The sequence below is a fragment of the Plecotus auritus genome (genome assembly GCF_963455305.1).
Source record: "Plecotus auritus genome assembly, chromosome: 5".
Taxonomy (NCBI): domain Eukaryota; kingdom Metazoa; phylum Chordata; class Mammalia; order Chiroptera; family Vespertilionidae; genus Plecotus; species Plecotus auritus.
Window position 1 is genome coordinate 163,674,547 of NC_137776.1, and position 27,422 is coordinate 163,701,968.

Below are 27,422 nucleotides of genomic sequence, written 5' to 3' on the forward strand. Positions count from 1 at the left end.
AGAATTTCTCTTGGGAGAATACAAGTTTCTTGAGGGCAGGATATTAATTATATTCTTTTTTATATCTCCAGTAAGTCATGGTGTGATTTACTGAAGATATAAAACTGTAGTTGATCAAGAAATATAGGTGAATGACATCAATTTACAGAAATAAATCCAACTCCGAGGGTCTTCCCTTTAGACTGCATGTGTCCAACATCATCTGAAACAATAGATGAAAATGGGTGAATATAATGTATGTAAATTAAATCTTTAAAAAAGCTGACTTAAAAATATTTCTTGAGGTTCCCACAAAGTTTTTGTGTATGTTGATTACATATATCGATATTTAGCATATTAGAAATTATAACAGGAAAATTTAAAATAGTTCTTTATTCATTTAAAAATAATAAATGCACTAAATGTTAACATTAACAATGTTAAATAAATTCACTATTTATGTCTTATTCAGCTGCCCATTCTCCTTGGCCTGGCACAGCTCCCAGCACGGAGAAGATGATGGACCCTTATTAGGAGAGCTAGCTCAGGTCCCACGGAAACAACCGGAACCCTCTCACCCCGCCCACCCGCCGATCGCCCGCGAATGCAGTGGCTCTCGCCCCTCGGCCCCGCCCCTCCAGACCCTCGGCCCCGCCCCTCCGCGCCCGGACGCGGGTGCCAGGGCGCACGCGCAGAGCTCCCGGAGGCCGCTCTGAAGAGCGTGCCTGAGGCTGCCCCGCCCCCAGCTCTTACCGCGTGAGCCGGGAACCCGTCACCCCGGCTGCTTGGGTCGCTGTGGTAGGTCGTCGTCATGGCCTCTTCGTGGGATGAGCTGACCATTTCCTTTTCTCGCATGTCTATGTTCCCCTTTTTTGACATCGCCCACTACCTGGTATCCGTGATGGCGCTGAAGCGTCAGCCGGGTGAGTGCGGGGCGCCGCGGACCGGCCCCCTCAGGTGAGGACGGCCGAGCCGCCTCTAAGCTAGAGAGTCCTCTGGTCGAGCTGGAGGGGGGCCAAGGGCCGGCTCCACCGACCCCTCCGGTACAGGCGGGGAAACTGAGGCCGGAGGAGCGAGCGGGGGTCCGCAGCCCAGGAAGGGCTCCCGGAACGGATGCCTGGGATGGGGGGCATCCGTTCCGGGAGCTGAACCTGGGACCCTTCAGTCACCGCTTCCTTGCAAAGTGTTTAAAAGCCGCCTGGGGACACAGCTCCGGAGAGCGAGTCTGACTTAGTTGCTTGGAGTAAGGATAGTTTCGGACCGCTTTCCTTTTAGGAAAGTGTATAAACACTTAAACCCAAAGCTCAAGTAGGGCACACCGGCCAGGCATGCCTCGTTTTACTGCGCTTTGCTTTACTGGGCTTCATGATGGGGCGTGTTTTGTTTTGATTTACAAATTGAAGGCAGGACCCTCCCCCTCCCACCCCCCCCACAAAAGCATTACCATTAGCTTTATTGCTTTACTTGCCTTATTGCGGTGGAGGTCTGGAACTTGGGCTTGGGTCTTGAGGATTTGCTGTTTTTTTTTTTTGTTTTTTTTTAAATATGTTTTATTGATTTTTTACAGAGAGGAAGGGAGAGGGATAGAGAGTTAGAAACATCGATCAGCTGCCTCCTGCACACCCCCTACTGGAGATGTGCCCGCAACCAAGGTGCATGCCCTTGACCGGAATGGAACCTGGGACCCTTCAGTCCGCAGGCCACGCTCTATCCGCTGAGCCAAACCAGCTAGGGCTGTGCTGTACCTCTTATAGACTACTGTTTTTTTAAACTCTTGTACCTCACAAATATTTCTCATTTACATTGAAGTTTATAGCCCAGTCTATAGGAGTTTGGACCTGGAAAAGGGGAATCTTATTGTATTAAGGACAGATAATCTGCATAAGATATTGCTTCCTTGATTTCAAAAGAAGTACATTTTCTCATGCCATATTCAGTAGTTGGTATTTTCTTGTGTAGGCTAAATCAGAGATTCTCAAAGTGTGGTCCAGGAACCCCAGGGGTTCCTCACACTTGCAGGTCAAAATTATTTTCATAATATGCAGATGTTGTCTTTTTCACACTCATCACAAGTGTACAGTGGGGTTTTCCAGAGGCTACATAACCAGTGATACTGTAACATTAAATGCAGAAGCAGATACAAGACTCCAGCTGTTATCTATTTGAAGCTAGACCTTAAAGAGATTGGTAAAATATAAAAGTGTGGCTTTTCTCTCTAAATGGTTTTTACTTTGGAAAATAGCTATTTTTCATGAAAAATACAGTATTTATGTTAACATTTTAGTGCGTTTATTACTTTTAAAATGAATACATAAAGAGCTATTTTAAATTATTATAATTTCTAATATTCTAAATTTTGATACATGATACCCACATAAGCCAAAGATCTTTGAGGTTTTAAATAATTTTTTTTTCTTTTTAAGGGTAAAAATTTTATTTTTAAGGAATTTCATGCTGCACATTTTCAGTGAGTCACATAAGAAAGCAAAAATGTGCCTGGCTGGCGTGGCTCAGTGGTTGTGCATCAACCTATGAACCAGGTCACAATTCGGATTCCCAGTCAGGGCACATGCCCAGGTTGCTGGCTCCATCCCCATTAGCGGGTGTGCAGGAGGCAATAGATCAATGATTCTCTCTCACTGATGTTTCTCTCTCTCTCTCCCTCTCCTTTCCTCTTTAAAATCAATAGAAATATATTTAAAAAAAAAGAAATAAAAAATGTTATCCTCCCCTTATCCTAGAAATAAATAAGAAGGGCATAAAATTTCTTTTTAAATCACATTGGAAGTTTGTTTGTTTGTTTATTTATTTATTTATTTATTTTTTAAATATATTTTATTGATATTTTACAGAGAGGAAGGGAGAGGGATAGAGAGTTAGAAACATCGATGAGAGAGAAACATCGATCAGCTGCCTCCTGCACACCTCCCACTGGGGATGTGCCCGCAACCAATGTACGTGCCCTTGACCGGAATCGAACCCGGGACCCTTGAGTCCGCAGGCCGACTCTCTATCCACTGAGCCAAACCGGTTTTGGCTCACATTGGAAGTTTAGTACCAGCATCCAAAATGAACAGAAAAGGGGAAAAAAAAGCTTTTACTATATATTTCAGATTTCTTTGGTTGGGGTTCTTTCCATGTGGTATTAATATTTCTTCTTTCAAATCATATTACTGAAACAGTAAAAACCATGAAAAAAATATAAACCTAGTGGTTGCTGAAACTGGGGAGGCTGCTTTTTTGTCTAATGTGCAGGCATTCCCAAAAAAATAGCTGGAAACATTGGCTGACATTCTCCCTTTTGTGTTGGTTTCGTAAATAATAACCATAAACATTCTAATGTCCACATCTTGGTTTTTAGTCTTCCTCTTTATTGCTTGTATATTTCTTTGGTGTTGGTAAGGTCATGGTCTGCTTTTTGTTTTACTGTTTGAAGGGTCATTATTTCTTTAGGTCACTTGCTGATGGTGAAGGTGTCTGGGGAGCCTGGTGTTATGAAGCACTGCTCTGCTAGGTGGCTGGAGCAGGGTTCTCAGATGGCACTTCACCTGTCTTGGTCTCTTTGCCATCTGGTGAGGGTCCGTTAGGATAGTTGTATGGACGCCAGTATCCGCGGAGAGAAGATGGCTGGTTTGTACCATTAGCCACTTGTTGATTCTCTTTATCTTCAGCCTCTCCCACAGCTGGGGCAGGTCATGGGTGAGGAGGTCCCTTACATTACCTTGGACAGAAAGTTGGATTTCGATGAACAGGTCCCTGAAGTTGCACTCCCTCTGGGATACTTCATCTTTCATCTCTCCACTAGCATCACATCCAAGGAGATATGGTGGTTCCCCCTTTTCTTTTCCCATGTGACTTGTGCTGCTTAAGCAGATATCAAGGTATTTAATGAATTTGTTTGTGTTTTTATTTCTTTTTGATTTGCATTCTGTTGGGATGGGGAAAGACCCATGAGCGATGGTCAGAGGTCTGTTCCACGTGGTAAGGCAGGAGCCACCACTGGTACTGAGGGCCGGTACTGAGGGCCCAGAGCTGTACTGGGGGCGGTGTGGCTGACGTGGGGCCCTAGAGAACGGCCAGTCAGTGGCAGGGGCAGTCAAACCCTTCACTGCTGCTGCAAGAATTTTTTCTAAGTCAGGCTTTTTCAAGGTTTAACTTACATTATATTCACCCTTTTAAATGTTAAGTTCTACCATTTTGGAAAGGCAGAAGCATAGTTTTGCAATCTTTATGAATCCCCATATAAAAACATACAGAAAAGTGCAAAAATCATAAATGCACAGCTCAATGAATTTTCACAGTGACTGTCTATGTAATCAACATCTATTAAAATAGAACATTCTTAATGACCCCCAAACCCCCTTTGTTATATGATGTTTTAAAAGGATTCTGCCCAGTGTGGGGTGGGAAAGGATGTCTCAGAAATGACAACCCACAATTTACTTCTGTGTGTTTAGAGAATCTTAATTAGATTGTCTTTCGTGTTTTAATTGAAAGGAAAGTTTGAATATTTTAGCGACCTGACAGAAAATATTGGTCAGGGAGTGTAGTGTGGTAGAAAGAGCTCATAAAGTCAGGAGACCAGTATTTAGTTCAAACACTGACTGGGTAGCTTGGGATATTTATTAGTGCAGTGAGTGAGCTGAACTAGAACACCAGCTGGGCAGTATCCCCTTCTCAGGAGCCTCAGTTTTGACTCTAAAGAGCTCTCCTCTAAGGTTCTAACTTTCGTTGGAGCGCAGGAGAGTTGACATAGACCCGAAGCAAGTCTATGTGATAGTGTACTCTTAATCTCGCCAGGTAAAAGCAAAGTGTTTCTGGGAATCTTTGCAAATTAATATGGAGAAAAAAGCATTTGCTTACCAGGTTACAGGGGTTATTTTGTTTTGTTCCAGTAACAATATGGCATCTGGAATACCGGCTGCAATTGGAGTCACTACCTGTCCACATTTATGATTATGATAATCACAGTCCTTCTCCAAATTCATCCATCTTCTCTATAGACCAAACAGGCAAGTTGAATGGCACATGATAGCTATCACCATCTTTTCTATTTTTCATGTTTTTGGTTATGGCACCCATCTTTGTGATACTGCTTTTTAAAAATATCTCTAAGGATTTCTACTTGACCATTCTTACCCTAATGATCTTTGAATTTGAGGATCAGTTTAGGTATTGTGCCAGTTGCCAAATATATCTATTCTTGTTATATATTAAGGAACTAGGGTAATAACCACAGGTGGGTGGGTGGTAGTTTTATTTGGCCCACTATGATTCAAACCTGATCAAAAACTCCTGGAATCTACTGTGTCATAGACAATCTCTAAGCGTTTGTTGCCTACATGACTATTTTTTTAAAATATATTTTTATTGATTTCAGAGATGAAGGGAGAAGGGAAAGAGAGATAGAAATATCATTGATGAGAGAGAATCATTGATCTGCTGCCTCCTGCACAACCCCCACTGGGGGTCGAGCCTGCAACCCGGGCATATGCCCTTGACGGGAATCGAACCCAGGACCCTTCAGTCTGCAGGCCGACGCTCTATCCACTGAGCCAAACCAGCTAGGGCCTACATGACTATTTTTAGTAATTTTGATGAAAAGCATACTTTAGGCATATGAGGTAGATTATGTTGTTAATTTTTCTCTTTTTAAGGAGATAAATCTATAGGCAAAGACTAGGGTAAAAGTTCACTAATATACAATTTAAAAATACTTAACACCTGGAGTTGAGGCTTTAAGAAAGCTAGAACTGCTGCTTTCTGGAAGTCATCAGTCACCAGCAAGTTAAATGTTAACTGTTTGGAAAATAGCTACAGTGCAACTAGTTCTTTAAAATAGGCACACACTGTGGAACTAAAATAGATTGAGTATGTAAAATAAAAAAGTCATGTATGCAATGTATCGAAAAATATTTTTCCAAGCTTTGTTATAACAAAGTCAATGAAACATTTTCATACATAGTCTAATGATTCATTTTGGGCAGAGCCTGGGATTATTTTGTAGATGTGATTTTAAGTGAATTTATGGGAATAGAATGTGACTTTATTATTTTAGCTTTCATTTCATAATGAAAATATTTTTTAATCATTTTTTATTTTTCAATTGCAGTTGACATACAGTATTATATTAGTTTCAGGTATGCACCCCAGTGATTAGACATTAAATAACTTACTAAGTGATCATCCCAATAAATCTACCCATCTGATACCATATATAGTTAGAATATTGATTATATTCCCTATGCTGTATTTTTATATTTACATCCCATGACTATTCTGTTACTATCAATTTGTACATGTTAATCCCTTCACTTTTTACACCCAATCCCCAAACCTCCATTCCATCTGGCAGCCGTCAAAATGTTCTCTGTATATATGAGTCTGTTTCTGTACTGTTTTGTTTGTTTATTTTTTTAGATTCAACTGTTGATATGTATTTATTGCTATTTTATTGTTCATATTTTTGCTCTTTTTCTTTTCTTTTTTTTTCTTCTACTTCTTTTTAAAGACGACCCTTTAATATTTCATGTAATACTGGTTTGGTGATGAACTCCTTTAGCTTTTACTTCTCTGGGAAGTTCTTTATATGTCCTTTGATTCTAAATGATACCATTGCTGGGTAGAGTAATCTTAATTATAGGTCCTTGCTTTTCATAACTTTGAATATTTCTTGCCAATCCCTTTTGGCCTGCAAAGTTTCTGTTGAGAAATCAGCTGACATTCTTATGGCCCTTGTAGGTAATTGACTGATTTTCTTTTGCTGCTTTTAAGATTCTTTCTTTGTCTTTAACCTTTTACATTTTAATTATGATGTGTCTTGGTGTGGGCCTCTTTGGGTTCATCTTGGTTGGGACTCTGTGTTTCCTGGATTTCTATGTCTATTTCCCTCACCGAGTTAGGGAAGTTTTCTGTCATTTTTTTTCAAATTGGTTTTAAATTTCTTCCTCTCTTTCTTCTTCTTCGGCACACCATGATGCAAATGTTGGTACATTTGAAATTGTCCCAGAGGCTCCTTACACTATTTTCATGTTTTTGGATTCATTTTTCTTTTTGCTGTTCTGATTGGGTGTTTTTTGTTTCCTTGCATTCCAAATTGCTAATTTGATTCTCAGCTTCATCCATTCTACTGTTTATTCCCTGTAAATCATTCTTCACTTCAGTTAGTGTATTCTTCATTTCTGACTGGTTCTTTTTTATGGTTCCCATGTCCTTTTTTATGCTGTTGAATTTCTTTCCAAGTTCATTTACTTTTCCCCTAAGTTCATTGAGCATCCGTATAACCAGTGTTTTGAACTCTGCATTTAGTAGATTGCTTGTCTCCATTTTTTTCTCCTGGAGATTTGTTCTGTTCTTTCATTTGGTACATGTTTATTTTTCTCCTCATTTTGACAGCTTCCTTATGTTTGTTTCTATGAATCAAATAGAGCTGCTGTGTCTCCTGGACTTGATAGAGTGGCCTAATATAGTAGGTGTCCTGTAGGGTCCATTGGGACTGGCTCCCCTTTTACCCCATCTAGGCATTCCAGGTGTGCCCTCTTGTGTAGGCTGTGCACACCCTCCTGTTGCAGTTGAGCCTTGATTGCTGTTGGCACATCAATGGGAGGGATTTACCCCCAGGTCGATTGGCTCCAAGGACTGGCTGCCACCACTGTGGAGGATCAGTTGTGCTGGTGCCCACCCCACAGAGCAGGACTTACTTCAGCAGTGCCTGCTAAGTCCACCTCTTGAGTGTGTTCCTTGTGGAGGTGGTTGGGTAGTGCCTTGACAAGAAGCTGTCCACTGGGTATGCTAGCTCTGGGGCCCCCCAGGTGGTATAGGCCAAGGTCAGCTACTGCCTGTGTTTACCCTAGGGCCACCCGGTATAAGCTACAAAGTGAACTGCAGATGGTTGCTATTTGTGCTGGGCTTGGAGGTACCCAGGCGAGGTCAATCTGTGAACCAAGGTTGGCTGCCTGTAGTGCCAGTCCTGTAGCCAATTAGCGAAGGGTATGGGCATGCCAAGGCCAAATGCTGCTTGTTTGAAAGATTTCAGGAAAGTCTGAAGCATGAGCCAAGACATACCTTTTGTATGGAAAAGCCACTGAAAAACAGCTTGGGTGAGCCCCCAAGTTGGGTGGGATTGGGTCTAAGGAAATCAACAGGGTAGGGTGAACAGTGTTAGCCAGGTTGATGGAGACTCAGATATGACTCCCTCCTGCCGGCTCTGTGGGGGAAGGGTTCATAAAAGGAACAATGGCCTCTGTTAGCACTTCCGTCTGGGAGAAAGCTGCCTCTCCAGCTCTTGCCTTGATGTCAGATACTTTAGTTCTTCCCTCTGTGTCCCTGGTGTCTTTCTAGCTGCTGCCCCCATGCTAGAACTCGGAGTAGATCCGAATTAGTCTATTTAAGAGGAACTGCCTGGGACTCTCACAGCCCTCCCTGTCACTCAGCCACAATCCCTGCTGTTTTTTACAGCCAGAAGTTATGGAGATTTATCTTCCTGGCACTGGAACACTGGCCTGGGGTGCCTGGTGTGGGGCTGGGACCCCTTGCTCCTCAGGGGGCATCTTGCAGCAGAGATAATCCTCCCAATTTTTGTCTACCACATATGGATAGCCCATTTCTCTCTCTGACCCTCATACTAGTCTCAGTGTGTCTTCTTCTATATACCCTTAGTTGTAGGACTTCTGTTCATCCAGATTTCAGGTAGTTCTGTAGTTTAGTTGTATTTTTTATGTGGTTGTGGGAGGATGGGAGTACCGCATTTATCTATGCTGCCATTTTGACCAAAAGCCTCTCATAATGAAAATATTTTGATGTTAAAGTTCATAGGTGATTATATGTATGTACTTAAACATCTTATACTTTGAATTAGATTCATATGCTAATGTGACAAATTTTGCTGAGAGTTTTGGGGAAAATAATTCTATTGAATTATTATCACAAATATTTACATTCCAGATAGGACAGAATTTTCTCTTTTATTTTTAATTTTTATTTATTAATAAAAATTTTTTTGAATCTTCACCTGAGGATATGTTTTTATTGATTTTTAGAGAGAGAGAAAGAGAGGGAGAGGGGTCTGGAGCAGCTGAAACCGGTTTGAGCTCAGCTGCTTTCTGCAGCCGGGCGACACCGCGGGCCACCTTGGGGAGCGCTGGCGAGGCGTGGACGCCCAGAGCCCGGCAGCTCGGCCCGCGGCACTTGCTCTCGGGCATGGCGGTAGCGGCGGCGGGGACCCGCAGACATGGACCTGGCAGAGAGAGAGACGTGGGGAGGATCCAAGATGGTGGCATAGGTAAACACCTAAACTGCTGCCTCGCACAACAATTTCAAAACTACAACTAAAAGACAAAACGTCTATCACCCAGAACCACGGGAAAGCTGGCTGAGTGGAAGTTCTACAACTAGAAGGAAAGAGAAAAGAGCATTGAGACGTGCACAAGCGCTGAAAAGCTGAAGTACGGAGGCATGCGAATTGGGTTGGCGGCGGGCGACTGGGAGCGCTGCTTTTTTCAACCCGAAGGGAGATAAGCTCCCGATTACTCCGAACTCCAGTTTCTGGGGAGACGCGGGGGACCCAAACTCCTACGGGGAGAAGCTGGACTGTCTGCCATCGGGTCGGAAAGTGAGAGTGGCTTGCTTGCAGGGCTGTGCGCAGGAATAATTGTTTACTGCGCTGGGGCGCGAGACGCGGGGACGCGGTCGGAGACACAGCTGGCTAACTGGCAGCCATCACTGTTTGCCGCACCCTAGCCTAGTGACGCCCTGAGACCCCGCCCTGCACAATCTACAAACCCACCCAAGCTCCAAGCAGCGGCTTTAGCATATGAATGGCCTGCCCTATTGCAGCTTAACCTAGCAAACTTGCAACCCAGGTCAGACAGCTCCAAAACCTCCAAACCCCAAGCAAAGAGGAGAAAACTGTAGTTCTCGCTGTAGCGCCTGCTGGGTGGCCTCAGACAGTAGCTGACCCGCACCCCATTGGAGATCCAGAAGCCAGTGTACCTAGTGGTCAGTGTGAGACACCAGATTTCAACTCCTCACATCCATAAGTGACACATTCAAGAGGCAGACTCAGTGAGCACCAAAGCCCCAATGAAACAAGTCCTGCCCCATAAGCGTGTCTCCAGTGCAGCAGTTCTTCCATTATAGACACAGCGGGTCCTCACAGCCAATTGGCCTGGAAGTCAATTCCTCCCAGTGTACCAACAGCAATCAAGGCTTAACTACACCAATACTTGGCACTCAGCCCACAAAGGGGTGTACCAAGAGCGTCCTCCTCAGGTGATTGGGAAGGCTGAGCTACTGGACCCTATAGGTTACCTACCACACAAAGCCACTCCATCAACACAGGGAAGCAGCCAAAATGCGGAGACAAAGAAACATGTCATGAATGAAAGAAATGGAGGAAAGAAAACTACTGAATGACATAGCGTTCAGAACCACATTTATAAGGTTACTCAAGAATCTTCTAAAAACCTCCGAGGAACTTAGTGAGACCTTTAAGGATCTTTTTTTTTTAAAAAAAATATATTTTATTGATATTTTACAGAGAGGAAGGAAGAGGGATAGAGAGCTAGAAACATCGATGAGAGAGAAACATCGATCAGCTGCCTCCTGCACACCTCCCACTGGGTATGTGCCCGCAACTAATGTACATGCCCTTGACCGGAATCGAACCCGGGACCTCTCAGTCCACAGGCCGACGCTCTATCCACTGAGCCAAACCGGTTTTGGCAACCTTTAAGGATCTGAATGAGAATGCCAAAAAATTGGAAAAGGACCAGTCAGAAATTAAGCATACACTGTCTGAAATAAAGAATATACAGAAATTCAACTGTAGATCAAAGGACCGCAAGAATTAAACCAAAGCTCTGAAATATGAGGAAACAAAAAACACCCAACCAGAAAAACAAAAAGAAAAAAGAATCCAAAAATATGAAGATAGTGTAAGGAGCCTCTGGGACAACCTTAAGCGTACCAACATCCGAATTATTGGGGTGCCAGAAGAAGAGAGAGAGCAAAATATTGAAAACCTACTAGAAGAAATAATGACAGAAAACTTTCCCTACCTGGTGAAAGAAATAGACTTACAAGTCCAGGAAGTGCACAGAACCCCATACAAGAGGAATCCAAAGAGGACCACACCAAGACACATCATAATTAAAATGCCAAGGGCAAAAGACAAAGAGAGAATCTTGAAAGCAGCAAGAGAAAAACTGTTAGTTACCTACAAGGGAGTACCCATATGACTGTCAGCTGATTTCTCAACAGAAACTATGCAGGCCAGAAGGGAGTGGCAAGAAATATTCAAAGTGATGAATAGCAAGAACCTACAACCAAGATTACTCTACCCAGCAAAGCTATCATTCAGAGTTGAAGGTCAGATAAAGAGCTTCACAGATAAGAAAAAGCTAAAGGAGTTCATCACCACCAAATCAGGATTACATGAAATGCTGAAGGGTATTCTTTAAGAAGAGGAAGAAGAAAAAAAAGGTAAAGATAAAAATTATGAACAACAAAATGACATCAAATACATACCTACCAACAAGTGAATCTAAAAATCAAGTGAATAAAAAATCTGAAGAGCCGAAACCGGTTTGGCTCAGTGGATAGAGCGTCGGCCTGCAGACTGAAGGGTCCCGGGTTCGATTCCAGTCAAGGGCATGTACCTTGGTTGCGGGCACATCCCCAGTGGGAGGTGTTCAGGAGGCAGCTGATCGATGTTTCTCTCTCATCGATGTTTCTAGCTCTCTATCCCTCTCCCTTCCTCTCTGTATAATACCAATAAAATATATTTTAAAAAAAATCTGAAGAACAGAATGGACTGGTGAATATAATAGAATCAGGGACATAGAAAGGGAGTGGACTGACAATTCTCAGGGGGAAGGGGCTGTGAGGGGTGCGGGAAGAGATTGGACAAAAATCTTATACCTATGGATGAAGACAGTGGCGGGGGGTAAGGGCATGGGGTGGGGTGGGGTGGGGAATCAGGTGGAGGGGAGCTATGGGGGAAAAAAAAAGGAACACCTGTAATAATCTGAACAATAAAGATTTATTAAAAATTAAAACAAAAAAAGAAAGAGAGGGAGAGGTGAGAGGAACGTTGATCAGTTGCCTCCTGTAAGTGCCATGACCATGGATCAAAGCTGCAACCTAGGTATGTGCCCTGACTGGGAATTGAACCTGCAGCCTTTTTGTATACGGGACAATGCTCCAATTAACTTATCCACTCAACCAGGGCAAGAATTTTCTCTTTTAAATGTCAGTATGTTAAAAATAAAATAATGTATTCTAATCAACATGCTTGCTCCTTAGGTAAGAAATACATATTTGTTTTAAAAATATGAAGAAATTGCCCTGACCAGTTTGGCTCAGTGGATAGAGCGTCGGCCTGCGGACTGAAGGGTCCCAGGTTCGATTCCAGTCAAGGGCATGTACCTTGGTTGCGGGCACATCCCCAGTGGGAGGTGTGCAGGAGGCAGCTGATCGATGTTTCTCTCTCGTCGATGTTTCTAACTCTCTATCATCCCTCTCCCTTCCTCTCTGTAAAAAATCAATAAAATATATATTTAAAAAAAATAAAAATAAAAATATGAAGAAATTAAAAATAACATAAGAACTATATTTTGTTATCAAATATTTTTTTGTAAGCTCTAAAGATATGCAAGATGTTTCTGTTTAACTTTCTATATTTTCATACTTTAACTTCACATTAAACTGATTCTGATACCAGTATGGTATATACAAAGAAACATAGCATCCAAAGAACTTTATCATAAATTCCTCTTACTCTAAAATGTGTTACCATAGTGTGTGTACTGAAAAGAGTGTTATAGAAAGGCCAGTGTGAGTTAGAGAATTTTTTCCAGGTGACATTTTGAAAATTAGGACTGATGTGAGGGGAACACTCCCTTCAACTCTGTTCTTTTCTTTTTTCCCTAATAAGATCTTAGTTTCAATGATTTAAGACTGGTTGGTGTTATGAGTACTTTTTCAGTGCCATGATGTGCCTTTCTCATCCCAGCTTTGCAATAAGAGCTCAAAAGAATTATAGCTTGGGCTCAGAGAACTGAGTCAGAAGCAGCCCAAGGGTTGCATTTTGCATACCTCTTTTTTTCTGCTGTCAATGATCAATCCATTCAGCAGATAAATCAACAGAGTCTGTGCCATGAACTAGGTAATAAATACATGTTTTTATGTATACTCACTCATCTTAAATCCTTATAAGTTATGCATTATTCCCATTTTATGAAAGTTGAAATTTAAGCTTAGAGAGGTTAGAGGGCGTATAAAAAGATCACAAAACTGGTGTGCAATCATAGCAGCCTTTCTCACTTGTGATACAATTAAGGGAAATTAATTGTAATATGAAATACATACATACATACATACATACATACATAGGAAAGCAAACAAATTGTTGCATTCACTACAAAGGGTAAGTGCTGGAACCAGGACTTATTTGTGGGTAATTAAGCTCTAGATGACATACTCTTAAAAAAACTTATGTTTTTATTGATTTTTAGAGAGAGGAAGAGAGAGTGATAGAGAGATAGAAACATTGCTGAAAGAGAAACATTGATTGGCCACCTACTGGGGATTGAGCCTGTAACCAGGCATGTGCCCTGACCGGGAATTGAACTGTTGAACTTTTGGTTCATGGGTTGACACTCAACCACTGAGCCACACTGGCTGGGCATAGACTCCATACTATTAAGCACTCTATATTGCCTTTCAACATGAGGATTGCTCAGTATGGCAGCTAGTGCCCATTGACCAGAAGATCACACTGTGCTGACTAACCAATGTTGTAATCAGTCATCACTGTATGCGGCAATACTGAACAGTGCCTATACACATATTTAGTTAGATAACAACATATATGTATTTAGGGAAATAGTGGTATTAGCTTTAAAGACAGCAAGATCATGTGTCATCAAAATAACTCTAAAAAATTCTTTGGTTTATTGCTACACTGGAGATTGACATTTTGTCTTTTAGTAAGTTTCTTGTAACTAATTTTTCTTCCAGATTGGAACAGGTCACCATTTCTTGAGTTGTCACCAGATGGGTATCATTAAACCTTGACATCACTTTTCTTGACAGGATCTGTACACCACAGAAAATTCACATCTGCCAACTCATGTTCATTCCTGGGCACATTTTGTTGTGTGGAATGGTGGGTTGCACTATTTAAATATTTATATCGCTCTTTTTTTTTTCTCCTGAGTACATACGAATGCATTCCCATGTTAATACAAGTAGGATGATGTTACTGTACTGAATTTGCATATACATTTTCATAGTTACTTTGTTGTTCATTTTTGCATAAATGGGCTTCCCCCTAAGAGATACCAATAGTTAATACTTTGGTCGCATATTATTGCAGACCTAATTTTATGTATTACTTAACATGTGTATGTACCTATAGAAATATTTGGTTTTCTGGTTCCTCCCTCCTCCATTAATGATTTCTTCCTGTACTTATTATTTATATACATATGTTTTTCTTTTTGTCATGTAAAGTTGCTACTTCTCTAGAATAGATGCATTGTATTCCTCAGATAGGATATGATATAATGTGTTAGAATTTTGTTTAAATATACAGATAATAAATGAACATTTTATTTTAAATAATTCAAATATAATTAAATAATATAAACAAAATAAATTTAAAGCTGCTTTGATCATCTTCCCTAATCCCAAGCTTTTCTCAAGAGATAAGAGTTAACATTTAGTTTATTGCACACCTATTCTGGGTATTCTGAGTATCTGTATGTTCCTAGAAATTAATTACAATAAAAAAACTGAAAAACACATTCACATGGAGACTAAATAACATGTTACTGAACAGTGAATTGGTTGTCAATGATATCAAGGAAGACATTAAAAGATACCTTGAGAGATATGAAAATGAAAACACAACCACCCAAAATCTGTGGGACACAGTGAAAGCAGCCCTAAGAGGGAAATTTATAGCAATACTAGCCTACCTCAAGAAATAATAAAAATATCAAATAAACTACTTAACCTTATAACTAAAGGAACAGGAAAAAGCCCAAAGTGAAGAGAAGGAAGGATAAATAAAGATTAGAATAAAAATAAACAAAATAGAGTCTAAAAATACAGTACAAAAGATCAGTGAAACCAAGAGCTGATTCTTTGAAAACATAAACAAGATTGACAAACCTTGTATTAGATTCATCAAGAAAAAAAGAGAGAGGACTCAAATAACTAAAAAAATTAAAGAGAAGTAACAACTGACACCAGAGAAATACAAAGGATTATAAGAAAATATGAACAACTATATGCCAACAAATCGGACAATCTGAAAGAAATGGATGAATTCCTAATTACATACATTCTTCCAAATCTGAATCAAGAAGAAACAAAATCTGAACAGACTACAACTAATAAAACCAAAGCAGTGATCAAAAAACTCCCAGCAAACAAATGTCCTGGACTAGATGGCTTCACAGGTGAATGTTACCAAAAATTTAAAGAAAAACTAACACCTATCCTTCTCTAGCTATCCAAAAAAATTCAAGAGTGGGGAAGACTTCCAAAGGTCATTTTACAATGCCAACATTATTCTAATTCCAAAACCAGATAAGGACACTACAAAGAAAGAAAATATAGGCCAATATCCCTGATAAACATAAATGCAAAAATCCTTAGCAAAATGTTAGCAAACTGAATCCATCAATTCTTAAAAAGATCATACACCATGATCAAGTGGAATTTATTCTGGGGATGCAAGGTTGATACAATATCCACAAATCAGTTATTGTGATGTATCATAAGCAAAATTAAGGATAATGATCATATGGCCAGTTTTCCCAGTGGTTGGAGCATTGGCTCATGGTCCAAAGGGTCTTGGGTTCGATTCCTGGTCAGGGTGCGTGCTGGAGACAGCCAAACGATGTGTCTTTCTTATATTGATGTTTCTCTCTCTCCCCTCTCCTCTCTCCCTCCTTCCACTCTGTCTGAAAAATCAATGGAAAAAAATGCTTGGGTGAGGATTAAGAAAAAAGAAAGATCATATGGTCATATCAATAGATGCAGAAAAAGTATTTGACAAAATGCAGCACCCATCTATAATAATAAAAGCATAATATGCTAATTAGACTGGATGTCCTTCTGGACGCAGCCGCGGTGGGCGGGGGCCGAGGCAGAGGCAGCTGCCGTGGCTGCGGGGGCCGAACCCTTTGCACAAGTTTCATGCATCGGGCCTCTGGTTTATGATAAAAACTCAGCAAAGTGGGACTAGAGAGGAACATTCCTTAACATAATAAAGGCTATTATATAAGACAAACCCATTGTCAACTTCATACTCAGCCGGAGGGGGAGGAGGATGGAAGCAAAAGTGTTTCCCTTCAGATCAAGAGCAAGACAGGGTTGTTCACTTTCACCACTCTTATTCAACACTAGATGCCCGATGCACAGAATTCGTGTAAGAATGGGCCTTCCTTCCCCCGGCTGCTGGCACTGGCTTCCCTCTAGCACCTGAGACCCGGACTTGCTTCCCTCTGGCCTCCGGCAGGCACCTGGGACCTGGGCTTTGCTCTAGCCCCGGCTTTGTCCAGAATGATGCTGGAAGGACATCCGTCTAATTAGAATATTATCTTTTTATTATTGTAGATAGTACTGGAAGTCCTAGCCTCAGCATTCAGAGACATTTTGTGATGATGTAAATATCTGTTCCTCATCAACTTTCGCCTTTGGGTTTATTTTATTCTATTTCTAGCCTGTCTTGTTGAAAGCTTAGTTTATTTATTTAGACTTCCATTTTTTTTAAGTACTTAAGATTATACATTTTTCTTAATATATCTTTTTGACATATCAACTGGTAGTACTTACAGTAGGGTTGGGAATGAAAGGAAATAGTAGGTGTGGATATTATTTATGCTACTAGGAAACTGGTGGTAAGAGCCTGAACAGAGTATTTTAATGTTGCCCCAAATCACCCATGTCTTAACAAATGTTATTAGTCTTGATTTAAAGAACAAAAGATATGATGATTGTGATTGTCACACCCATGAGTAATGATAAATTTTGAAAATTATGAAATTAAAAAGTTGCTATTTCTTTAGTACTACTGGTACTTTGGGAGTTATTTAATATACAATTCTCTCATATCATTTTTACTTTACCATTTCAGGAGCAGCGGCGGTGGCATGGAAGAATCCTATTTCAAGTTGGTTTACTGCTATGCTCCACTGTTTTGGTGGAGGAATTTTATCCTGTTTACTGCTTGCAGAGCCTCCATTGAGGTTTCTTGCAAACAACACTAATATATTACTGGCATCTTCAATCTGGTAAGTTGCCTTTTGGCGAACTTTAGATATTTAAAACATTGTTTTGTAAATTATTATTAAATGGAATTTTTTTCTTTAAAAATATGTTATTGAAAAGTTAATGCATATGCAAAGGAAGGACCTCAAATAATCCCAAAGGTTTTATGTGCAAAGTGTTTCTTTCTTACCCTTCTTCTCTCTTATCCTCTCCCAGAGGCAGTTATTGTTACCATTGTCTCAATGTATCTTTAGTGGAAGCATTTCAAATATGAAAGACCATCAAATATTTGGCCCCAAATAGTTTATCTTATGAACGTAACCCATACACACGGACACACCACAGGAAAAAAATCAAGAATGCGACCAACGGTATACCAAAGTCATACTCTGTTGGATTTTTGGGAGCCTTATCAGATTTAACATTGATTTGTTTTGAATTTAGTTTTGAAGTGAAGAAAAATATGAGTAGAAATTGCTTTGGATTCCTACAATTCAAATTTAGTGCCTTTGTGCTTGCTATCTTCTCTCTTTTTTTTATTTTTTATTAAGGTATTATATGTATACATATCTTACCATTGCCCCACCCCCAACCCCACTCCCATACGCTATCTTCTCTCTTGCTAACATTCCCCAGAAGCTTCATATTTTCTTTTTTTTCAGACAGAATGAAATAGCACCTCCTCTTTTATGATTGTCACATCATCCTTTATTTTTCTTCTTAGACTGATTACTACCTGACATATTATCTGTTCATTTCTTTTTATGTTGGTTTGTCTCACTCCAGTAGAATAACAGCCTACCAGAGCAGGGACTTTATTTTGTTAACTAGAGGCCTAATGCACAAAATTTGTGTAAGAGTAGGCCTTCCTTCCCCTGGCCGCCGGCACTAGCTTCCCTCCGGGACCCGGGCTTCCCTCTGGCTGCAGGCACCCAGGACCCAGGCTTCCCTCACAGAGGGAGGCCCCACCCACCCACCGCTGGTTGGTGGCCTGGGCCTTCCTCTTTGGGGCGATCATGGAGCCCCCCGATTGATCGCCCTGCCGGCCGGTGGCCTGGGCCTTCCTCTGCGGGGCAATCATGGGGCGATGGCCGGGTCCCTGACAAATCGCATCGCACCTGCCTTGGCTGGCCTGGCACCAGTGGGTGTCATAGCATTGTCCCGGATGGTCGTCTGGATGGTTGTTCCACTGTGGCCGTTCGGTCGATTTGCATATTACACTTTTATTATATAGGATAGTGTAGCAGGTACAGTTGTAGGTTCAGTAACTACATTGCTAAAGGAATGGATTTTTGTATGTTGTTAGTTAAGGGATTTCTGTATTTGAGTAGCAAGGAATTTTAGATGTTGGCTAGTTGATTGCTTCAATGAAATAAACTTGCTTTTCTAAAAATAATATTCTTTCTTGGCTTAAACTAAAAGGTATGTTACACATGGAAAATTAAATGCATTTTAAAAATATATATTTTGTATTGATTTGAGAAAGGAAGGGACAGGGAGAGAGAGAAAGAAACATCAATGATGAGAGAGAATCATTGATCAGCTGCCTCCTGCATGTCCCACACTGGGGATCAAGCCCACAACCTTGGGCATGTGCCCCTACCGGGAATAGAACCACGACCTCCTGGTTCATAGGTCAGTGCTCAACCACTTAGCCATGCTGCTGGGCAGAAATGCATTTTTATATAGTGAATTAATAGTATAGTGTTTAATTATTTGTTAATCTCAGATCTTTTATTATCCCCCTTAACATAAGCGAAAATTTAGACTTAGATTTTTTAGTCTTAGTCACATGCATTTAGACTATGATTTTTTTTTTTTTTTTTTTTTTTAATGAGTGAGAGAGGGAGGGAGAGGAAGAGAAGAGAGAGAAGCATTGATGTGAGACAGAAACATCAGTAGGTTGCCTCCTGGGGATCAAGCCTGCAACCCGGGCATGTGCCCTGACTGGTAATTGAACCAGCAACCGTACTATAGTTTTCCATACTATATACTCTTCTTAATCCTTATTTAGTCTTAGTTTCATATCTAACTGTGTATTTAATGCTTATCACAAATCCTTATATCTTTGTCTCTCTAGTAACTTTGGTTGTCTAAAGCTTATTCTCTAGTTGATTCATCAAGAACAGTAGTCCCTGAATTCTCACATATTCATAAGTTTTTATCTTTTGTACTTAAAAGTGAATTTTACTGGATGAAAGTCATTGGATCACATTTTCTATCTTTGAATACTTTAAATGTTACTCTGTTTTCTTGAAAAATCTGATGATCATTTAATTTTCTTTCCCTTATAAGTCACATGCTTTTTTTCCTAGATGCCCAAAAGATTCCCCTCCCCCAGTAAAGTCTAATAATATTTTAATTAAATTTATTGGGGTGACATCAGTTAGTTAAATTATATATTGTGTTCACCACCCCAAGTCATTTCCTTCCATTACCATTTCTTTCCCCTTTACCCTCTCCTATCTTCCCCTGCCCCCTTTCCCTCTGGTAATCATCATACTGTTGTCTGTCTATGAGTTTTTTGTGTGTTTTTTAATTCCTTCATTTTTTCCACCCAACCCTCCTTTCCCCTCGCCTCTGACAGCTACCAGTCTGTTCTCGGTATCTATGAGTCTGTTTCTATTTTGCTTGTTGGTTTTGTTCTTTAGATACACATGTAAATGAAATCATATGGTATTTGTCTTTCTCTGACTGGCTTATTTCCTTTAGCATAATATACTCCAGGTCATCTATGCTGTCGCAAAAGGTAAGATTCCATCCTTTTTAATGGGTGAGTAGTATTCTATTGTGTAAATGTACCACAGCTTTTTTATCCACTCACCTATTGATGAGAACTTGGGCTGTTTATATCTTTGAACTAGCAACCATACTATACTTTTCCATACTATATACTATTGTAAATAATGCTGCAGTGAACATAGGAGTGCATATATTCAAAGCCTAAAAATTTAAACAAAATATGTCTTAGCATTGTTTATTCTGGGTCGGTATTCTTAGGTGTGTGATATGTCTTTTTAGTAGCTACACATTTATTTTTTTAATTGAGAAAGTTATTTTAGTATTTGTTCTCTTCCCTTTTCTTCCTATTATTGGTATATTATCCTTCCTTTGCTTTTCTTTAGTGAACCTTTTATCTTAAAATTTAAAGTGTTTTCCTTTTTTGTATTCTGTGTTTTGAAGACACTGTTATATTTATTTCTTTTTATTTTTCTTCCAGTTTGATCTTCATTTGTGAAATTATTTTTTTTTCTTACTTCATGAGTATTTTATCTTCAGTTCTCAGTTTTTCTAATTGTGATGTATGTTGTTCTTTTATGTATTGTTACCACTTTCATAATGTCTTTAGCTTGTTTTAAAATAGTAGGTTTCAGCCCTAACTGGTTTGGCTCAGTGGATAGAGCGTCGGCCTGCAGACTGAAAGGTCCCAAGTTCGATTCCAGTCAAAGGCATGTACCTTGGTTGCAGGCACATCCCCAGTAGGAGGTGTGCAGGAGGCAGCTGATCAATGTTTCTCTCCCATTGATGTTTCTTATTCTCTATCCCTCTCCCTTCCTCTCTGTAAAAAAAATCAATAAAATATATTTAAAAAATTAAAAAATAAAATAAAATAGTAGGTTGCAGTTTTGATATGTTTTATGGACATATTTTCTTGAGTGATTTCTGTAGGGATTTATTATCTGCAGGGATTTATTTATTTTTTTCTTATAATAAATTTGTATGGGATTTTACCTTGATCCTTTTCTGTTGGTCACTTTTATGGGTAATTAGGTTTATTTAACTTTTAGCATGAGGTGGAATTCAGGGAAGTTTTTCTGACTTTGTAGAGCTCTGCCTCTGTTGTTTTTATCCAGTGTTCTAAAGAGGTTGGCCTGCATTCTGAGATTTCCTAGGTCTTTTCTCCTGCCCCAGTTTGGTCTGGGTCTCCTTTCTTCTGTTGTTCTACTCTCCTCAGTTTTGATTTTACACCAGTAGTTTCTTCGCAGTGTGGGCTTGTTCTAGAATATAGTCTGGGTGGATCAGTTTTGGAAGTTCATGGTGATTAAATTGATTCAACCTCTTTTCAGACCTTCTTATCATGGACCTTTTGTCTCACGCAGTATTAGAGGTGCCAGAATCACTCCTAGTTTCAGCTACTGTCAGTGTTTTCCTAATTGGCCTGACATGCTTTGCAGTGACTACACATTAGGTATTTTGGAGTTGTTATTAGGTTCATTAGTTGCCACCTTATTGTTTTGTTTTTCCTTTCAAACAGTGCAGGCCTTGTGGGTGTTGGTGAATTGTCTCTGCATTTTGGGATTTGGAAGGGTACCTTGTCGCATAGTTTTTTTCAGGTGTTGTGGATGGGATTTTGGTTTTGTTGTCTAGATGCCTTGCCTGTTTTTATGTGGAGATTTGAAGAGATCAAAATCTATGTGGCTACTGCTGCTACCATCTTCTCCGAACCCTTGCCATTAGTTGTGATGTCCCCTGTGCAGTAAGTGCACTCTATGATGTTTGCACAACAGAATTGCCTAACGACACATGTCTCAGAACATATTCCCACTGTTAAGTGACACATGACTATATAGTTCTCTGGGATTGTTTTCTTCACTGAACATTATGTTACTAAGATTAATCTGTATTTTGTATGTAGCTATAGTACATTCCCTCTCACTGCTACATAATTTATTATATTAATATCTATATTTTATCTATTCTTCTGCTGGTGAGCATTTTAACAATTCTAGTTTTGTTGGTCATTACAAAACAACAACAATAGCAACCACTGATGTATATTTACTATGTCCCAGACAGTTTTCTATGTGCTTTACATATATTATTTCTTGTAAACCTCACAAGAAACCTGTAAGATAGATACTATTTTATTCTCATTTAAGGCTAAGGTGAAGCAAAAAGGGTTAAATAACTTGCCCAAGGAGCCAGGATTCAAAACGTAGGGTATCTAGTCCTTTCATCTGTGCTTATTTAGTAGATTGTTTTGGATTCTGGAAATACAAGTATTATCTCTGTTCTCATAGACCCTTAATTATAAAACATGATACTTGCTTAAAGACACATTATATTTTACTATTTTTTAAGGTTTTAATGTTGAGAACATATAATCTTTGTTCATTTGATTTTAATTTGAGAGATAAAGTGATGTTTGGAATGTACTTTAAACTCTTAACAAGTTAAACTAAGGGATTCTATGAATGCACTTATTGGAAAGGTCATCTTTTTTTAGTACAATAGCTGGTGATGCTCACATCTGGAGATCAGCACCATCTACTGGCAAAGGGAAACAACTGTTGGGAGGACAGTATGCACTTTCATAGGATTTTTCCTTTTGAAACTGTTTCTGGGGGAAATAAACATGTTGTAATTTTTCTGTGTGTTGATTTTTGTATCCCTGTTTGTTTTCTTTAAACTTCAAATATCTATTATATATTGCATATTTTCATAACTGCATTTTTATGAGGAAAAATACACGGAAATATGTAGTTTTATAGGTCTGCCATTCTGCAATAGTCTTTTTCAATTCATATAAGGTTATTATTATTTTTAGAGTAATAAGAGCAGAAACAAAGGTGTCCTGTTGTGCTAATTTGAACTGTATTTAGTTTATAGTTCTGTTTTGGCTTGGTTACAGAGTTCTCAGTGGCTAACCATGGGAAGCTTCTCTCTGCTCAACTCTTGGTATTAACCTAATTTCTATTTTAATCTTTACTTAAATTGGTTTAGTTTTCATTTTTCAGTGGCTTAGCATTCTGTTTGTATCCTGTTTCAGATTAACTTTTATTACTTAGCACTATTCTTTGTCATTTTTTCCTCGTCATTAATTGAAATGACTTGAAAGTTGATGAGAAGAAAAAAAAGGATGAGAAATCAGTTTCCCTTTTGTTCCATTTCTTACTCAGTATGTTCCATTTCTTCTTTTCGGATATGTTTTCCATAGGCACTTTACAAGTTAAAAGTTTTTTAGATGTGAAAATTTTAGTTAAAGGTGAAATTATCATTTTTACAGAAGGAGGGACATAATGATTGCTTAATGAGTATTGGTTGAGTGTTTCGTTAAAGAAATTTTAAAAAGCTAGCTTGTGTTATAGAGTAGGAATGGTTGTTTAAGGAACCCTTAGTCAGATATGTTTACTTATAAGTGTACTGAGCACAATAAACAATTGTTCTTTTGCCCTGTGACTGCTTACACTTGAAATAAGGACTATTTCCTGTTTTAAATGTTAGCTTATTATAGGTATACTTTAGAGATACATGATTAAATGGAATACTTATTTATTAAAAATAGCAATAATTGCAAATTTTGGATTGTATGTCATAATGTTACATAGTTGAATGTAAAAAGACCAAGATTGCTCTTACAGGTTTCTAATTTGTTGAAGATAGTCTCCGTGTAGAGAATGAAAGTGGTGTCATTTGTATTTTTGTTTTTGTTGTTTGTTTGAATGTTTAATTTAGAAACCAAATCCCCCTTTCTTAATCTGGTCTACAGTGGATACCAAAATATTTTAATTTTATTTAAAAATACATTTTAAAATTGCGTATTTAAGTGTAACTCATTTCTCCCTCTAATATCTAACTAACTTCTTAGAAATTTGTTCTATATTTAAAGAGAGAGGTGTATAGAGGCTTTCAAAATATTATATGAACATATAAAATTTTTAAAACATACCAGTTATTTTTAAAAAGATTTTTACTATCTCAGGTAGTTATTCCTTTCTCTCAAAATTTTTAATTATCAACTTATTCTTTGATTTGATATATTTTGTATTTTGCCTGAAGATTAACTGTTAATAAATGATTTAATTCAGGACTACTTTTCATTGTGCTGAGATTTAGGTGAGGGGATAACAAGATGAATTATTCCTGCCATCTAAAGTCTATTATAATGAGAATTGCAGCCTCGATATAGGGTATAGCAAAAGGAGGTTTACAGCTGTGAGTACACAAAACACAGAGTTTATTTCTTGTATTATTATTTAATTACTAGAGGCCCAGTGCACGGATTTGTGCACCGGTGGGGCCCCTTGGCCTGGCCTGCACCCTCTCGCAATCCGGGACCCCAGGGGGATGTTGGATAGCTGGTTTTGGCCCGATCCCTACAGGCCCGATCCAGGCAGGAGGGAGCCCAATCCTGTGCGTTGAACGTCTGCCCCCTGGTGGTCAGTGTGCATAATAGGAATCAGTCATTCAGTCGTTTGGTCGTTCGGTCACTTAGGCTTTTATATATAGACTAGAGGCCCAGTGCACGAAATTCGTGCACGGCGGGGGGGGGGGGGGGTGTCCCTCAGCCAGGCCTGCACCCTCTCCAATCTGGGACCCCTCTCACAATCCAGGATTGCTGGCTCCCAACTGCTCACCTGCTTGCCTTCCTGATTGCCCCTAACCGCTTCTGCCTTCCAGTCTGATCACCCCCTAACCACTCCCCTGCCAGCCTGATTGATGCCTAACTGCTCCCCTGCCAGCTTGTTTGCCCCTAACTTCCTTCCCCTGCAGGCTTGATCACCCCTAACTGCTCTCCCCTGCAGGCCTGGGTTCCCCCCCAACTGCCCTTCCCTGCAGACCCAGTCACCCCCAACTTCCCTCCTCTGCTGGCCGGGTGACCCCTAACTGCCCTCCCCAGCAGGCTTGATCACCCCTAACTGCCCTTCCTTGCAGGCCTGGTCCCTCCCAACTGCCTTCCCCTGCTGGCCATCTTGTGGTGGCCATCTTGTGTCCACATGGCAGGATCTTTGACCACATGGGGGCAGCCATCTTGTGTGTTGGAGTGATGGTCAATCTGCATATTACTCTTTTATTAGATAAGATAGAGGCCTGGTGCATGGGTGGGGGCCAGCTGATTTGCCCTGAAGGGTGTCCCAGATCAGAGTGGGGGTTCCCTTGGGGTGTGGGACGGCCTGGGCGAGGGGCCCGTGGTGGTTTGCAGGCCGGCCACGCCCCCTGGCAACCCAAGCGGAGGCCCTGGGATCTGGGATTTATTTATCTTCTACAATTGAAACTTTGTAGCCTGGAGTGGAGCCAAGCCTTCTGCTCGTCCTGTGGCGGCAGCCATTTCTGTTGGGATTTATGTATCTCCTATAATTGAAACTTTGTAGCCTTAAGTGAAAGCAAAAGCAGGCCAGGGCTGCAGAAGCTTGGCTTTCTCCATCGCTGCGGGCAACCCTAGCCTCCTGCTCTCTCCAGCTCTGTGGCTGCCGCCATTTCTATTGGGATTTATTTATCTTCTATAATTGAAACTTTGTAGCCTGGAGTGGGCGGGCCAGCGTGTGTGGAAAGCTTGGCTTCCTCCATTGCCAGGGAAACCCAAGCCTCCCTTCTGCTCTCAGTGGCTGCAGCCATCTTGGTTGGGTTTATTTGCATATCCCCTCCTGATTGGCTGTTGGGCGTGGCTGGTGGGCGTGGCTTGTGGGTGTAGCTGAGGTATGGTCAATTTGCATATTACTCTTTTATTAGATAGGATTATTATATTATTTTCTATACGAACAATTGTAAACCTACATTTGCCCCACCCTGTGTATTATAAAGGAAAGTGTATTAAGAGGGATCTATGTTTAGTTATAGGAACCAATTGTTTTAGCTGTACAGAGCCATTAGAATTTAGTCTGAGCTGAGAATATTAAATAAAACAAAACTCCCAGAGTCAGTGTATATGGTACTATTTGAATGGGACCTTGAAGAATTAGAAGGAATTGATAGGTGGAGATAAAGAAGGAAGAATGCCTCAGGCTGAACAAACCATGGCATCTTGTGTAGGGTCTCTGAAGCAGTATTTTGGCAAATAGCTTTCATATTCCATGCATAGTTTTGGGAATTCTTACTTTATGAATCATGAATTGCAATAAGATTATCAACTTCTTTTTTAAGAAATATAATACTTCTTTCATACAGTGTATTCCATACCACTCCGTTAGAAAGAAGATACGTTCTGCTTTAAGCACAAAATTGCTAGCTAGAGAGTATTTTTAGGAATGGGGCGGGGGAATGCAGAGTGTTTTCCAATTTAATACTACTGCTAAACTGTTTGAACAGATGCTTAGAACAAATGAAGCTTCAAAAAATAATTCACCTGAGGAGGAGTGAATTATCTTAAACTAGTATCACAATTTAATTGGTTAAAACTTAATCTTACTCAACTGAATTGAAGAACAAGCTTCATATTCTTTCAGCTGTATGAGAACATGTTTTTCCTTAATACAAATCTGTCTCCTTGAGAGCTGTGACCTTTCTTGTATAGGTTGCAGTTTATGTACTGCACAAAGGGGTGCAGGTGAAGATGTTAGGGCGTTGAAATGCAGTCCTTGCTCCGCTTTCCTAGAGAAAAAGGCACTCTACTTAGAGGAGCCCTTACCCTAAAGTGATTATACATTTGTTTTATTTTTTTAGTGGATTCAGTACTTAGCTTCTAGAAGAGTATAGGCACAAATTAGGAACTCAATAAATACTTATTGCATATATAGAGTATTCAGAAGTCCAAACAAGATGAAATTTCCCTCGGACCATGACTTTTTGGCAGATTATTATATGTATTTCATGGGATTTTTAAAAAATTGGATTCTACTCAATCTGTAGTCTTCTTAAAGTAAAATTCCATGTTTATATGGAATTTATATTTATGTTCGTTGTGTTTTGCCAAATTGTTATTGCTGATAAGCTGTATTGTTATTTCTGTTCTGATTCCATTTATAAAAATATTTAAATTTTAATTTCAGGTATATTGTTTTTTTTTGCCCATGTGACCTAGTTTCCCAGGGCTACTCTTTCCTACCTGTTCAACTCTTGGCTGCAGGAATGAAGGAAGTGACCAGAACTTGGAAAATAGTAGGTGGAGTCACACATGCTAATAGCCATTACAAAAATGGCTGGATAGTCATGATAGCTATTGGATGGGCCCGAGGTAATATTAACAGTATATGTTCATAAATGTTCTGTTATTGGTGTACTACAACTACTGAACAGTTCTCTAGTTATATTAATGAGGACCATATACTTCAATAATGTCTTTTCGGAGGATGGAAGCCTTGTTCCTGTTAACTACTAAAGTTAATTCAAAACTAGCACTTTTCACTAGTACATCAGCCATTATTTTGAGCCCAACTGTCTTACAATATAAAATTTTTATGATTGGTTTCGTTAGCAGCCCCAGAACCGGAGGGATTCATAAT

At 39.8% G+C, this 27,422-nt stretch overlaps 1 protein-coding gene across 2 annotated transcripts in view; it reads left to right on the top strand.

The window, feature by feature from the left end:
• Nucleotides 1-730: 730 nt before the first annotated feature.
• The window catches only part of TMEM38B (transmembrane protein 38B), a gene marked incomplete at its 5' end in the record, with an annotated part of 81,032 nt that continues 54,340 nt past the window's right edge, over nucleotides 731-27,422 (top strand). Inside the window, 3 exons of one of the 2 annotated variants that reach the window (XM_080667949.1) lie at nucleotides 731-902; nucleotides 17,129-17,285; nucleotides 26,970-27,154. In XM_080667949.1, the coding sequence (XP_080524075.1) occupies nucleotides 791-902; nucleotides 17,129-17,285; nucleotides 26,970-27,154 (454 nt within the window). The remainder of the gene's footprint in view (nucleotides 903-17,128; nucleotides 17,286-26,969; nucleotides 27,155-27,422) is intronic. The other variant, XM_080667950.1, reaches the window with a different exon arrangement.